The sequence below is a fragment of the Oryzias melastigma genome, linkage group LG7 (assembly GCF_002922805.2).
Source record: "Oryzias melastigma strain HK-1 linkage group LG7, ASM292280v2, whole genome shotgun sequence".
Classification (NCBI taxonomy): Eukaryota; Metazoa; Chordata; class Actinopteri; order Beloniformes; family Adrianichthyidae; genus Oryzias; species Oryzias melastigma.
This window is the reverse complement of record NC_050518.1, coordinates 6,891,795-6,908,249: the sequence shown is the minus strand read 5'-3', so window position 1 is coordinate 6,908,249 and position 16,455 is coordinate 6,891,795. Positions and strand designations below refer to the sequence as shown.

Genomic DNA, 16,455 nt, shown 5'->3' with positions numbered 1-16,455 from the left:
AGGGTCAGTATTTAAATTGTGTTAAATAAAGTCTTCACGGGTGTGTGGTTGAGAGGACCCATAATTATGAATAAAGGACAGTAGAAGTTACTACACTGGCTTCCTCTTGAATCGTAAAGACGATCCCCTATGTGGCGATTATAACAACTGACTCTAGAGAAGTCAAAAACCTCACTCCACATCAGTGCTAATGAGTCTTCTGAGGACTGTGCATGTAGTGTTGTTTTCTTAAAGTTTTTCAAACAGGCTGAAGTTAGTTTATCTTTTAATCTGCAGCTGCCTTAATATATACATATGACACTGTTGCTGATGATACAGAATAGTCATTCTTTTCTTCCACCCTATTAAACAAAGAAGGTTTACATTTTGTCTTTTGGGAGACATTTTTTTCTCAATCAGCCTCACAAACGAGGTACAAAGCAAGCATAGAATAAGTTCAGAGAGCTAAAGGAACAGAAAAGGTTTTGTCTTGAACCTTTTTGTACATACTTGGAGTTTAGAGTTACGTACACCATCGTGGGATCACTGAGCTGCAGAGTTCTTAAAATTTAAGAAAAAATTGAAAAGCAACAAGCCCTTAAAGTAAGCAGATCTTTAAAATAAATCTAAAGCTTATTAAGAAAGCAGATTTTTTTCTTTTTTTTACAAGGAACATATTCCTACCTTCAATAAAAACTTTTTACAAACTTCACATTGACCATGTGGCTGAAACACTGACTTTAGGCAAATTAAAGAAGAGAATGTGGGCACTATTCTTACCAATAAATGTTCTATAATTGAATTAATTTTTTTCTGGTTCTGGGTCAGCAATCAAAAGCAATTGATACTTGATTTTTTTATTTTGACTATTGATCTGCATTTGCAATGATGTAGTCTGAAATAGTGTTATATTAACCTACATATTCATGTGATTTATTTTTACTGAAGGATTCTTAATGACCTGAATATCTGATTGTATGTTATGAACTGAATAGTGATAATTCATGTAAAGAAAATGGTTAGGTAGAGCCGAGGTGGGTTTATATAAATTCACTTCCTCTCACTCCCTTTAAACCAATATGTAATTTGATGCCTAGTTATCCTATGTTTAAAATATCTTGCTTTGATTGCTTGAAATAAACAATTTCAAATCAAATCTAAATTAAAATATTCATAACTTTTTTGTCCTAAAGACCCACTCCAATGAAAACTGTTTTTTAACATGTTCTTGTAGCATTTTTCTCATGATGGATGGCATTTATAACAACAAATAAGCCTAAAATTACATTTCTACGTATTTTTGTTTTCAAATTGAAGTGAATCAGGTGCAGATGAAAAAATAGTGTTTGAAAAATATTGTATTTGTGATGTAGAAACTATATTGGTCGAGCCACAAAATCCCTGCTCTACTTTGCAGCGGGGAGGGGAAGAGGGGCGGGGTTGCTTCGGACCAACAGTCCTGCCCACAACTCAGAGGGGAATTTCTAATAGACTCCTGCCGCTCTGCAGAAACTATGTCCTACAAAATGACACAAGTTTCGGGATTTTGACTAAAATCTGCATAATCATAATTTTAAAAAAAATCACTGGGAATGATTTTGCAATGGATCAAAAGATGATCGGAGTGGGTCTTTAAACAAAATGTTTGTGTGACATGGTGCTGTTCCCTACTTGTACTTGATTTGTTTTGTTAATAATACTGTAACCTTTATTTAAAACAGAATCTATACAGACAACAGGCTGTGGACACACAGTACTTTGATGTTACACCCTGATGATTAATATTTTAGATGTTTACTATCTACCTTTTCATTGTCTTCTTACCTGTGAACTCCAGTGACGCTCTCCTCAACGATGCCTCGAACTTTTTTAAAGATACTGGGATACTTCTTGTACACCCAGTGGGTCAAATCTCCACCATCATCCAAAATCTAACAAAAAAAATATCAGAATCAGCACCATGAAAGACTGTCGCTTCCATTTGAACAAGAGAGGTTTATAATGTGTGATGAGGCAATCTAACTGATACCATGTTGGCCTGCCATCCTGCAGCGTTCACACAGCGATCAATGCACCACCAGAAGTCATCCTCTGATTCGCCCTTCCACGCAAACACAGACACGCCTGTAGGCGATAAACAAAGCCGATGCAGACAGCTGACAAATGAGCCATTTATTTTTTAAAAGCACTGATCTAAAATGAGGACATTCATTAAAACAAAAAGACCATCTATCAGTAATAAACACCTGTCTCTGCAAGAGCTGCAGCCACTTCATTCTGAGTGGAGTAAATGTTACAGGCAGTCCAGCGACACTGGGCTCCGAGGGCCACCAGGGTCTCAATCAGCACCTTAGACAGAACAATGGAAAAGGCCGCGTTTTTGATTAGAATGTGCTGGAGGTCGGAGAAGAAAAACAGGAGGAGAGAGAGCTTACAGCTGTCTGAGCTGTGATATGGGTACAGCCCACCACTTTGGCCCCGGCCAGGGGCTTTTCCCCCTGGGCTCTCTTTCTCAGGGACATCAATGCAGACATGTCTGAAGAGAAAACACACAGTTTCAGCTTTCAAGATTTCTACTCCGTTCAAAGGTCAGCAGCAACTGACATCATAAGAAAAAGATGGGGGAAGATTTTAGAGTCAGGCTGGGATATCTTCTAAAGGTGAAATAAAACATAATTTTAAATAGACTGAAATGGTTCAGAACCTTTCAAAAGATGTTTTAACCTCTACAAACAATTTTCTCATATCATTTACTTTGGAAACACCAGAGAGAAATGAGAGATCTACAAAAACTCACGAAAACTGAGGACAAAAAGAAAGGATGGTGAGAGCTGTGATGGCGTTTCGGAATTTTTACTCTGACACTTGGTGAGATCAAGATCTTGACCTGTTGTGCAACCAGGAGTAAAGGGTTTTTAGGAAGTGAGTAAGCAGCAAAGCTCATGTCATGTGATCCGTGTACAGGAACACAGGCACGACATGTAGCTCAAAGCTCTCTTTGTATAAATGGAACTGATAGGGAGTCTGTTGTTCTGGACGTCTCTCAGTAAAGTCTCAGAGTCAAACCAGCAGCTCTTTCCCCATACCTCAAAGAAAAATTCACAGATGAAAGTGGAGACCCTCTTTGATAAAAGTGCAGTGATGCTGCGTAAAAATGTTTGTCTAATGCTATGTTCACACCAGGCATGCAACGTGCGTTCAAGAATGAGTTCACACTGGACTGTTGCTATCTGATACTAGCGCATGTCTGCCACCAACAATTGGAAGAGGCTTGGAGCAAAATATCGTAGCGGTGCAAATCTCGTGAATCTTGCGGCAGATGTTTTTTTTCCCAGCTCTATTTCAATATATGGAAGGCTTGGTGTCATATAGCCACAAAAATTAATTTTCCCAGAGTGATTCATTTTCAAACATTTTGCATTTACGTGAATTAAAAATGATGCTATTCATACATCACTACCAAATCCAAGTCCCTGATTGGTCAAAGTTTGACTGGTTTAACTTTCCATGAGTTCCCAATGGCATTTTGTGTGTAGGGCCTGGAAACAGTTGTAGAAACTTGTGCTCAAAATGTGAATTTATGCAAGTTAACATAGACTTTTTCATTGGACATGACCACTTGAACGCACGTTGCTGAGGGTGGTGTGAACATAGCTTTAGTATGTAAAGTATGTCTTTATATTTAAATGACAAACATATCTTGACTTAATATGGTCACATGTACCTTGTTCTGCTATTTCGATTTCTCGACGGCCAAATTCAGCCTGTTTGATGTTCTTCACGCAGAAGTCATTGCTGCCCTGGGAGTTGACCTGGGTTTTGTCTCTGGGGGAGGTTTCATCATCAGAGCTGTCAGTGTAGGATGCAGCTGGAAAATCAAGAGGTCATGTATGCGGGTCAACACACAGCAGAGAAAATAAAGACACAAACACTTCCACAGCACGATGTGAGTGGTGGAACGTGTGCACTTTCAAGTATTTGCATCTAAACCATGTGTTTTGTAATGGATTGTTGTGCACTATTGTGTAATGTTTTGGAATGAGGCAGCTGTGGTACAGCAGTGGAGCGATCGACCTCTGATCGGAAGATTGCAGGTTTAATTCCCGCCTTGCCCGGCCATGCGTTGAAGTGTCTTGGGCAAGACACTGAACCCCACATTGCCTCTGGTGGAAGGTTGGTGCCAGTGTTTGGCAGTGGAGCCACCATCAGTGTGTGAATGTGTGAGTCTATGACTGTAAAGCACTTCGGGCCTTTGAGGAAGCTGAAAACGGCTATGCAAGTATACGCCATTTACCATTAGATTGCTTTAGACAAACGGTACCTGAGCTGTAGCTGTCAGTAGAAGACTGCGAGATGGACCGAGAGAGGGAACGGCGCCCAGCCTTGGTTGGGTACTTGCTGAATTCTTGTTTGTCCTCGGCATTGGCAAACTGAATCTGGAGAGGAACAGTTGTAGGTCTTTTAGAAACAAAAGTCTTCACCCTGTGTGTGTAGATACAGATTTCTACTAGTTTTTTGGGGAAAAATGTATTTTAGCAGATAAGAAAATAAAAGTCTTACTCCAATCGTTTGATCTACTGTAAAGGTGTTCCCAATGGTCTTATAATTATGATTATGCCCCAATTTCTAGGACATATTTCTCCAGACCAACAGAGGTTTATCAGAAAATTGCCTCCGAGTTGTGGCGTGGAAGTATTCTTCCACTTATATCCCATGATACCTCTGTTTACACCCTCTCCAACTAGTTTACAGCCCTTTTAAACCCCAAGCTAACATTACTGGTGCAACAAAGCAATATCAGAGCTACAGTTTTGAACCAGGTAGCAGCTCAGATAAGGAAAACGTAGACATTAATGAATCTATTCATCTGCAAGTGGATGTATTAAATGGAGTGGAGGAATGAGACTTTGTCCCGCCCCTCGCAGTTTCCACATCCTAACTGAGATCTTTTTCCAACATCATCTTTCATCTGCTCCTGATTCACCCCAATTGAAATCTTCAACTGTTTTATATATCTTTTATATATGTTCTCTATCGAGCTTAAAATGCTACTGGAAACATGTTAAAACACCAAAAACATGATTTTCATTGGAACAATTAGATTCTTTGTTTTCTAAAGATAGGTATCAGTCATTCAAGAGCTTGAACTGGTCAACACTTGATTTGCATGAACTCATCAAGTGACAGTAATGAAATCAGGGTTAAGAACAATACGTGAACACTGAAGACGAGATAAGGGGCTTTTCAGTGTGCATTCACATGTTCATTGCTTCATTTCTGTGCAGATGAAGCCATAAAAAGAGTAAAAATGAAGTACAGGTGGGTCAGGAAGAGGGGAGTACTGTACATTTACAGATGTTCTCTCCTGCTCTCTGATTTATGCTCTGTATAAACACACATTTGAGTTGCTGTAAGTTTTACTTCTATGCCTTCAAAGTGTTCTAGATCAAAGACTTGGAACCAGATAAAGTGGATCAGCATCTGGTAGCTTGTTGGTTTTTAGTCCCGCGTTTAATAAAAGTTGCAGCTCTGCGTCTACAGAGGAAATTCTCGTTTTTTTCTGCAAGTGTAAACACTGTTATTAAATGTACATGAGTATGGTTTGAGGTTGCAACAAAGAGAACACAAAAAAACTACTTTTTGTCTATTTTGTGTCAGCATTCCTTAAAGTTCAGGTGGGGGAAACTTCCTAGGTGCAATGCCTTTCCAAGAATTCCTACCCATGTCTTTATGGCTTAGTGTCAATATCCCTGATCACATTTTCATGTTGCATCAGCTGTCTTCAAACAACACTGTTGAAAGTCATAACACCGTATCTTGTTATGCAAGACTTAGCCTTTTTCTTCCATTTCTCCCCCTCTGTGTCCTCTATCCCTGCTGGTCATCTGACTTTTCAGTCATGGTGGTGCTGGGACACAACTTTACACTCACTCATATAGGATACTCACACATTACACCCCCCACCACCACCAGATCCCAGACAATGTCTTTGAGTTTCAAATTTCCTCATTTATTGCGACATTTAATGGGATTCCCTTGTCTTGTATTTTTAATGTCCATAGCTTTTTTATTTGCAGTACAAACTCACAGGCAGGCGGGGACAGTTGACACAACACACAGATGAATCCGGGAGCACACACATGCCAGACGCACTGCAGGTAAGGAGGGTAACATTTGGGTGTTATGTGACCCGCTGCACACACAATGACCTAAAACGTCGACGGGACTGACGGAGCTCACTGTTTAGAGTTTTGGCACTAATAGATTAGAAGAAAATGCAAAGTGCTCATTTTCATAGTCCTACACGGAATATTTAGTAACTTGACTGCTGGATGCAAATGTTACCTGCAAAAGTTGTAACCCTGAGTACGGTTTCTCCAACCAAACAATTCTGATGATGTTTTTTTTTTCAAATAATTTCTCAGTTAGGACATTGATTGACTAAAAAATATCATAAAACAAATACAATCATAATGGTTTTTCATTCACTTTTTTACCATAGATAGTGACCCGATGACCTATTTGTGAGCAAAAAGAAACCAAAGAAGCATGGGAGACCGGGTGAAGTGAACACATCTCTGCATGTCTGTTTTCACAACAGAGTGTGGCCTGTCTCATATGCTTGTAAAATAGTGCTTTATGTTGACTTTGCAATAGTTTGTACTATCATGCATCCAGATGGCGTTTCGACAACTAAATATTGAATCATTTCTTAAACTTCTAGTACTTTTAACATAAAGCGGACAAGAAAATTAAAGTTCACATAAAAAATATGAGATCTACTTCAGATTTCTTTACGTTTTTCTTGTTTTCACTAAAACTTCAAATCTGCATTTTTGCTTGCTATAAAATAAAAGGAGTAAATTGTGACAACCGCAGCTGACCCATGTGTGGGAAAAAGTGATCCAGTTGTAGCTACTCACCCTGTCTCTCACATGCCCATGTTTGTGTGCCATAGCTGCCTGCTGCTGTCCAGTTCTCCAGCCTAACTCCCTGAGCCTTTATGTCCTCTCTGTGATGGTACCAGGTGTCCCTGATGCTATTATCCCAGAACCCTCCCAAGACAGAGCAGGGGGAGGTTCCCACCTATAATCATGCTTTCTAATGGTCAGCTTGGACAGAGGGGAAGAGTGAAAAAGAGAAGTCTGGACGGAAAGGGGAGGCGGATTGGAACAGAGCCTGCCCCTCAGTTCTGCATGTTTCTCTGGCTCTGGCCCTGCCAGCAGATGGCTAAAAGTACTTTTTTTTAATGGAGACACAGATCAACACAAGTGTTAACAACCACATTCACACATGCACAAAACAACAGATTACACTTTCAGCATGTGCTCTTAATTTGAACCACTGAAAGGGATTGAGGGAAGGAATTAAACCGCCTCCATGAGCCTTCTGCTGCATTAATAGGCATTCCTCTACATCCGAAAGCTAAAAATACCCTTTCTCTCTTAGATAGCAGGTCAGAGACTTAAGCTGTAAAGTGTGACTGGCGGTCAGTGGCGTAAGAGCTCAGTGTGGCTGTGACATAAGGACACTCACTACCAAACCAGACACCCCCAGAGCTCAATAGCACCACCTAACAAATCTAGAGGCTGAATTCAACAGGTAAGCCATGCCCGGTCTGACCTGCAGATGGGGCTGACGCAGCACAGCAAGATGATCATTCATTCTTCTTTTTTAATTTGTGTGACAAAAAAGTGCAGTGAAGGCAGTGGCGTTGAAATGTACCTCTGAAACCAGCGCACTGTTCCTTGGTTTGCCAAAAAGAGACCGATAAGATCAGCATATACATAAGCGATTAACAGTGTTGTGAAAAAAACATAACGGCGTGATAATCCGATCTTCTCCCAGGACTCTGCGACCTTCAGCTGAAACTATAACTTCCATAGAAGATGACCTAGACGTATTTCACAAATAAAACCAACACAAGGTGAAGCAGCTGACAAATATTCACAGATGTTTTCACATAGAAAGAGTAACAAGACTATCATGAATGCACTCATCTGGATGAGCTTGTGCTCTATCAGTTTGCACTAAGATATGAGATGTGTCGAAACTGTAGAGGGAAAACAACTGAGACGTTCAAGGTACAGTTCTTTTTGTAGAATCAGTTAAACTAGAGAGAGAAAAGTGGATTAAATGTTTTCATTTTACCAAATCTAATTAAAAATACTTTATTAACTATATTCACTGGTTGGCTTAAATATGACAAGAACAAAAGACTCAGGTGTGAAGAACTATTTTACTGATAAAGTTGATTGTATAACTGTCCTCTAATATGAAGGCTGGTTATCACTGGCAACAAATCAATTTTAAAATCTTAAATCAAATGGAACAAAACCTGAACAGTTTCTGTATGTTAATAATAATAATAACTTCTGTTCTAAAATTATGAAACAGTTTGCTTTGTTCAAATAGATTATATGTATATTAAAAAATTAAAAGGACAATTATTTTGGACACAGTAATGAATGCAAACAGTCCAATATGAGGAAACTTTTAGAATTTTACAAAGACATGACCTTACAGTGGGAGAATGTTCCAATAAAGTTCCGTTTGTATTATTTTTATGTGCAAAAACAACAGTGGGTTGAACTTTATGAAACTAACTAAATGGATGTGTCATGAATTCTTGTTTACTTGTTTGTACACATATTTAATTTTCACTTGATCCTTTTGCGAGAAATACACAATGCATACCCAAGAATTTATCTCTGAGTCATACTGGTTGAATTTATGGCTAAAGATGTCCTGGATCCCTTCAGAATGAACCACTATGACTATGAGTCGCATCATTTACCACAAATTAAATTATGAATTGTTGTTAAAATGAATCGTTACACCACTAATGCAAACTATATGATACTTTCAAAGAATGAAAACCTTGTTTTTAGACATTAAATATATTTTACTAGGTTTTAAGTTGTTTTAACTCATCTTTGCTCTACACCTTTCCAAGATTTTCTCAAAATCTAGAAATTAAAATGATGAATTAGTCTTAACAATAGAAAAACTTGATTTAAGACTCAAAGAAAAATTCAAATTGATTGATTTAAAAAAATGTTCATAGTACATCTTGACACTATTTTGAGAACAGAAATGTGGATTTATGTTCTCAGACTATGCTAGTTTTGGATTGTATGAGGATCTATTAAGGTGGGCCAACTTGTACTGAGATTGTATTCTTATTTTGTTCAAAAATGGGTCATTTCCACTTGTTGCACTGATGTTTTGTCCCAGTAATCAGAATGAACTACTATTTGTTACATAAAAACTAAAAAAATACAACCCATTTGCTTAGAACTAGCCAAAAATAATTCCTATTGTTGGCCTGTATTCATTTTAAAGCAATTCTATCTAAAAGTTTGGGGGTTTTGCTGTTTTTTCCTTTTAGATACTTGTGTGGAACTCTTTGTTTCTAGACCTATTACTACAAGATGTCATGTTAAGCAAAATTACTGAAATTAAAATTGTAAAATATAATTATGGACAGATTATTTTACTACTATATTTCTTCAAAAGATCAGTGTTATTTTTCTATTTGTTTTTGTAATATTTTAAAGGCAGTACATACAGCATCTGTAGTGAAATGCTTTGTATATTTAATCAGTTCAGTGCATTAACAGGTAAACAGCTTCTGTGATTTGCTTCTCACACCTTGAAAGCCAAACACGCTGCACAGGCTTTGAATCTGACTTTGGGATTAAACAATCTTTGGATTATCGTTTCTGCTTCCAACAATCTGCATTGTTTCCCGTATGAAAAGATTTCTATTGTAAGAAGAAAACTACTTCTCTTTTTTATTAGCATTCGTTATATAAAGGTGATGAAACAGAATTTACCGGTTTCAGAATGTGAGTGGAGCAACACGTGCACACAGGGAAGGCAAAAAAAGATGATGCATGAACTAATTCAGAGTGGGTGAGTCCAATCCTCAAGAGGGTGCATTGCATAAGTGCTGGATGGATTCAGGAAAGGAGGGGGTTCAGAAGTGATGTTTCTTCACCCACCATCATGCCAACTCACCTCTTTCTTCCCATCATGCATTTCTGAAATGACAATCTTTGAACTTCACTTTCTTCCTTATTGAATTAGTTTCAAAATCTGCTTGACTGGTATATTATTTATTTGTAATCCATGCAGGTGACTCAGTTTGATCCTGGGCTATCACATTTATTCATAACACACTGCTTTGCTTTTATAACCACGACGGACATTCCTACCATTCAATATGTTTTGAATCAGACCCCCCGAGGCAGCTCACAGCCCTCACATTATTACATCTCAGACAGGGGGCCGGGGTTAGTATTTCCAAGTCTGAGAGTCCTGCTGTTAGGAGGATAGAGTTTTATTTTGAAATCGTTTGGCCACTTTTATAATAAAAATAAAGAAATATAAAATATCCTTAATAATTACCCTTTCTTAAGCGTAGAGTTGTGTAATCAGGTTTTCATTACATTTTTACAAACAAGGTCATGTTAACAGTTCCAGAACACAATCTGTGGATCCCAATCTTTTTTTGTCATGTCACTGTTTTCTGCTTTTCCAGACAGATAATAGTGAGTTTGAGGTTGGCATCACATTCACTTGATGTTAAATCTCTCATTTTGTCTTTAGTTTCGAATTGCTAATCTTGGGCTGATGCTTAGAGCTCCTACTGATAATATGTTTTAAGGTTTATAATTGATTTATTATGAAATTTAGGAGGACAGTAATTCCTTTAAACAAAGAATCAACCATAAAATAAAGCAATATTGATGTTTTTACAATTAAAATACACAAATTTTTCATCAAAAGGCATAAATTATGCAGGAAAAAATTACATTATAAGTTGGTTGATTTTCCAAATCAATCTTTCTCGGAAAGTCTCACAGGGATTTGCTGTTCTTTCCTACACAGGATGAGACAACTGTAGTGTGGGTTAATCACAAGACCACACAACAATTAACCAATAAAAACAAGGAAAGTCTCCCACTTTAACAGGGATGTGTCTTTAAGAGCAGGAAATCATAACCACCAGATATGCTGAAGTAAAATCCTCATCGGAGCGCTATTTGACTTTAAACTATTGTGGGCACTGATCAATTAATAGAGTTTTAAAGTGTGTTCTACTCTTAAGGGTTCTTAAATTTAAAAGGGCCTTAAAAAAATCTCAAAATAATACAACCCTCATCAAGAAGAGGCATAAAGGAGGAACAATAAAGGACAGATTTACTGTTTTTTTATATAAATTTGCCAAATTTAAGACATATTTATGGGGTTTTATTCATACCAGGAGAACTTTTACCAAAAAAAGCTAACGCACTACATATTGAATCAAGTTCTCAAAATTAAAAGGGTTGTACAAAAATAAAAAGTAAATCAAGAGGGGGGAAATTGAAGTGAAGCTTTACTAAAAAAGCATCAAATGCCCATAAAATTACCACAATTAAAATATATTTATGGCATTTAACTAAAAAACATTATGCACTAAACTACATATCTGACAAAAGGAGGGGGATGAATATCATTAATTTATAGTCCTGATAAGACTGGATGCTGAGGTATGTGATAGTAAGAATGTAAATCAGCTCAGATCTTTTAATGCGTTTTCCTACAGTTTCTCACAACTATCCTGTTACCTTCAAGACTCCCACCTGAACATCTGAACACCTGATCTCTGCACCAAACTCTGTTTTCCTCCTCACTAAACATCAACCAGTGGGTCGGCAGTTTACATGCTGGATTAACATTTCTCACAGAGCAATTCCTTATTAAGTAGCTCCTACTTAGTCGTGCAGATCACCAATCCAGCCAGAGGGTTATGTTAAAGCTGATTTATGTTAACCCATGCATTTTTCATGTGTTTCAAGGATGGATCCAAGATGTTTACTTGGATCCACATACAGGTATAAATTATTGAATATTCTTGACAATTAGATTAAAACCTGACCCACAAATAAGATGAAATTGTGAGAAATAGCAAAAAATAATATTTGTTCTAGTTTGTTTTAGTCTAATCTTTGAAACCCCAAATAAATACTCCATGTTCCCTAAAAGCGCCCCCGCTCCCCTCAGTGGTTCTTCCCTGCAGAAGGATGCTGCGCACCAACGTGAACGTGCGCTCCTCACGTGTCCCGGCCTGCGTTCTGCCCGGTGCCGGTTGATGAGTGAGTGAGCGAGCGCGTGCGTGCGTGGAGGCTCTCACCTTCTTGACGGATTTCAGAGTGGGCACTGCGGTGAACGCGGCGGACGGCATCTCTCCCACGTTCATGTTCACGTCGCTGCTGTTCTTGCTGACGGTCAGCGCGGAGTATTTCTCCGCGACGTTCTCCGTCTCCTTGACATATTTGGTGGCTTGTTTAACCTCCGCTTTGGCGTCCACGACCGAGTCTGTCATCGCATCCACTGTGGAGGGAGATGCTGCGCTGGCGCTGAAGAGGAAGCTGGACGCTAGCCGTTAGCTAACAGTTCGCGTCGAAACACTTGACCGCGACACTTCCGAGAAGAACTAGAAAGCACAGAGAGAAATAAAATACTTTTTCTTGTGAGTCTACTTTGTGAAAGAGCGCCACAAACTGCTCTGCGGCTCAGCTGTCAGGAACAGAGTTACATCCCCGGCGGGAGGGGTAGTTTGTTGAAGATGTCATATGAGCGCGCGAGCGTTGTGGAGGCGGTGGAGAGCACAGCAGCGAGGTAACGTGAGTACCGGAATAAAAGTATTCGCAGGGTTTCCTATATGAGCCTGACTCTCTTATAAGTTTGCGCAGGCGTAGATGGCCGCTGCCCGTTGCCCTGGGTGAAGGTTCCAAGGAGGCTGGGAACGAGTCCCGCCCTCTTCGCTGTGATTGGATGACGACGCCGGTCGCGAGGCGAATCCGCGGCTTCTGATTGGCCGAGCCTGTGAATTGTAGTTTTGATCCATGGCTGTACCTGAGAGGTCCTGTTTAAGGACTGAACACGAAACTAGTCTGAACCAGTCAACCGTGTGCAGTCTGTAATGAATTACAATTAAAATCACTTTAGAGAAATAACATAATTTAAAACTAATTATTAATTGGTGAAATGTTCATTTAAAATTAGTGTTTTGTTGTCTGAATTTCCTATTGTATTTTAAAAAATAGCAAGAACACAATAATAGATGCTTAAATTTTCCACACTAAATCACTGAAACAGAACCTGAAGTTTTCTTTAGATTTAACAGTTATGTGTTACAGATAACCTATATTTGTTTGCAGTAGTTGTCTTCTGTTGAGAAATACATTATTTAGATGAAAACAAGTCACAAAATAACCACAAACAGCCTTTAATAACTTAATAAAAAATTTATTTTTTAGGATTCATGTCCACCCCTTTTTTCATTATAAAAAATAAAATTGCACAACTGCATCTGATGGCAATAAAAAAACAAAACTATCTACAATGAAAAGATCAAACAGCGAACCAACAGATGAAAAAAGGCCAAAGTCAAAATAAAATAAGGGTAGAAAATTGTATTTTTTTCCTTTAGAAAAAAAAAAAGAACGTACAACTGCATAAAAAGCATGCACAGAACTGGGGTTTCACAGTGGTGAAGAAAAACTAACATATCTTCTTTTTCTACATATTACTACCAAACATCAGTTTCAACACAGAAGATGAAGGGATGCAACCACACGAAACATGAGCTGAAATAACAACATCATAAAGGGGCATCACATGAATGATACACAACAGGAGTTTACAGAAAGTACTTACGTCTCCAACAATAAGAAAACTGCTGTCAGTTGCAAATGCAGAAAAATCAGGAGGGGAAATTTTCAGCAGGAAATAACTCTGCATTCTCTACCATCAGACCAAAATGTGACAGAGTATGGCTTCATGGCTGTAATTTCATCTGCACAAATGTTTAGCAACAAATCCACATTCTTCTATTGTCCAAACAAATCTTTGACTAAATAAAAGGCTGGTCTTGGGTGCTCGGCAGTGAAAGCTGAGCATGATAGTGTCCGTCCGTTTATCAAAAGTCCACTGGATGAGCAACTGCACAACCAGATCCCTGGAAGACCAGTCAAAAAGATGAGAGACACGAGGAAACCCCTGGTCAGCTGTTTGGTGCTCCAGGGCAGGCAGAAGAACAGATGACATGAAGGGCGCCAGAGGTCACCTGGGATGGAGAACCTCTGGCAGGGTAGAGTTCAGCTGAAGGGTTGATGACGGTTCTATGACACCCGGATCATCTGAGCTACTGTCTCGTCTGGTGATGGCTGGGAGAGATCCTGATCCAGCATCAAGACCAAAAACAAATGAAAAGAGGTCAAGAACATGTTAAAAACACAAAAAAAGATTATTTTCAGTTCCTCAAGTGTTACCAACATCATCTCTAGTGTTAAAGGGTTAATTGAGCTTTGATAAACTATATATACATTTATCTTTCCCCGACACGGTTTCTTACCTGCGATAAGCCCAATGCGTCTTCTTTGTCCTTAGGGGAGAAGAAACGGCCTCCATCTCCTCGCTTGCGTTGCATAGCATGACGATGGCGAGACTCGTGTAGATATTTCTACAAACAAAATGTTACTTTTAATGATGAGATGAAGAAACCATTACCAAGTTATCTTAGGATTTTTCCAATTTCTTTGGGAAATACAGTAAATCCTCATTAATCCTGGGGGATATGCTCTAAAAATAATCCAGAAAAAGTGAAATCTGCCAAGATTACAGATGTTTTAAGGCTGTACAACTCCTCTCTACACACTTTACACACTTTTCTCAGACAGACATGAACATTTTCACACTTTTCTCTCTTGTTCAACTTTTAAAGTTCAAACCTTTGCAAAACAAAACAATTACAGAATAAAAATAAAGAACTGATTGTAATCGATGATTTCTGTAGATGTGGCGAGCTGAACGTATTCTATACAGGAGTTATGGTACGGAGATTGATTCATAAATTAAACAGTAAAAAAACCTCACTTAGCGAGGGAGCACCGTACATTAAGCTACTAGGCTTTATGACAGACGTTCTAGGTTTCCAGGTTCCTTCTGAAGCGAGTCAACTTCACTTCTTGATATGTGTCGATCAATAATAAAAGAAAAATAACTCTATGATGAGAAATCTCACGAACCCTCCTCTCTTTGGGGATCTTGCCCTCAGCCTCCAGTTTGGCCCGGGCCTGCCGTCGCTTTAGGATGCGGTGGTACTGTTTAGCGTTGACGTACAGAGGCTCCTCCTCCAGCATCTCCGCCCCTGGCAGGGGGATCCGCTGCATTGTGGGAACTCCTCCGCTTCCCGGAACCATCTATAGAAAAACACACAAATAAAGCAAACAGTGTTTAGTATTCAGAACTCGAACTAGAATTCCGAACCAACACAAACAGCTGTTGTGTTTGACAGAAAGCAGGAGCTGGAGAAATGTAAATAAATGTCTTGGTGAATTTATTAAACTTCAAATGAAAACAGAGAAGAAGAAGAAGAAGAAGTGTGTGTTGGTTTTAGAAAAGGTTGTTAATCCCTGGAGGGTAAAAATCATCCCACACAAAAGAGGTGGTTAGTGCAAACCTATAAATTAGTAACCCCTGAATTATTTTGATATCAAGGTTGTGTTGCAAGAAGAACAAAAACAACAATCAGAATCCAATGACCCACCTCACACCCCTGTGTTAGTCTAAAAAAAAATCAGGGAGGGGGGGCTGTAATAGGATGCTGGGTACCTCTGCACTGGGTCTTACCATGACCATTCCACCTGCATTGACCATGTTGCCGGAGACGGGCAGGGTGACGGTCACAGTGCCTTGGCCACTGTTGGTAGTGTTGGTGTTGGCACCCCCCGCCTGTACAATCTGAGCTCCCGCCAGGCTGGCAGCAGGAATTGTTATCATTCCTGTGTGATAAAGAATCATCATTGTCTTGTGTGAGACGTGGAGTTTATGAAACCTTAAAAACAAAGATGTGGAGGCTGGGCTTACCCTGCTGCAGAACGGATCCATCTGTGTTGACGGGCTGGTACACGATGGTCTGACCATCAGCTGTCTGTGCCACCTGCTGGCCTTGCACACTGATCTGCTGCCCCTTTATCAAGGAGAGTTCAAAATATAATTGATGCATTTAAAATATATGCTTTGCTATTTGGTTAATCAAGCAGAAGAGTTAAATAATACCTGGTTCTGTCCGGCCGTGATGGCCGTCTGGGGTTGCTGGATGATGATTTGCTGTTGACCCTGCTGACCCTGGAGCTGAAGAGTCTGGCCGCCTTGCAACTGTATCTGACTTGGCTGCACCAGCTGGATCTACACACGGACACAGTCACGTTTCAGGAGGAGAAAATCCAGTGATTTAAAACTGTCAACACCTCGCTGTAATACGATTACACATGTTTAGAGTGCAGATGAGTCGCTCAGTGGGAGAATATCTGTAAAATAGTGTCCCTATCATTAGCTACAGTTAGCAGGTTGTCATTTCTCATGTTACTGGGATCATTCCATTAACAAAAATTAGGACTTGGACCTCATTTTTTAACA

At 39.2% G+C, this 16,455-nt stretch overlaps 2 protein-coding genes across 12 annotated transcripts in view; both read right to left on the bottom strand.

Moving 5' to 3' along the window:
• ahcyl1 (adenosylhomocysteinase-like 1) overlaps positions 1-12,724 on the bottom strand; it is a 19,224-nt gene extending 6,500 nt beyond the window's left edge. The window contains exons 1-7 of one of the 2 annotated variants that reach the window (XM_024292368.2): positions 12,164-12,724; positions 4,301-4,415; positions 3,704-3,847; positions 2,415-2,515; positions 2,226-2,328; positions 2,009-2,103; positions 1,804-1,910 (exon numbers count right to left, since the gene is read on the bottom strand). In XM_024292368.2, the coding sequence (XP_024148136.1) occupies positions 1,804-1,910; positions 2,009-2,103; positions 2,226-2,328; positions 2,415-2,515; positions 3,704-3,847; positions 4,301-4,415; positions 12,164-12,355 (857 nt within the window). In that variant the 5' untranslated portion in view covers positions 12,356-12,724. Of the gene's footprint in view, positions 1-1,803; positions 1,911-2,008; positions 2,104-2,225; positions 2,329-2,414; positions 2,516-3,703; positions 3,848-4,300; positions 4,416-6,902; positions 7,054-12,163 lie in introns of those variants that run through there. The other variant, XM_024292369.2, reaches the window with a different exon arrangement.
• A 541-nt stretch (positions 12,725-13,265) lies between these two features.
• The window catches only part of nfyal (nuclear transcription factor Y, alpha, like), a 6,597-nt gene continuing 3,407 nt past the window's right edge, over positions 13,266-16,455 (bottom strand). For 7 of the 10 annotated variants that reach the window (XM_024293280.2, XM_024293281.2, XM_024293283.2 and 4 more), the window contains 6 exons: positions 16,096-16,224; positions 15,904-16,006; positions 15,649-15,818; positions 15,063-15,236; positions 14,390-14,497; positions 13,266-14,213 (listed from right to left, as the gene is read on the bottom strand). In XM_024293280.2, coding sequence (XP_024149048.1) covers positions 14,157-14,213; positions 14,390-14,497; positions 15,063-15,236; positions 15,649-15,818; positions 15,904-16,006; positions 16,096-16,224 — 741 coding nt within the window. In that variant the 3' untranslated portion in view covers positions 13,266-14,156. The remainder of the gene's footprint in view (positions 14,214-14,389; positions 14,498-15,062; positions 15,237-15,648; positions 15,819-15,903; positions 16,007-16,095; positions 16,225-16,455) is intronic. The other 3 variants (XM_024293282.2, XM_024293284.2, XR_002921449.1) reach the window with 2 other exon arrangements.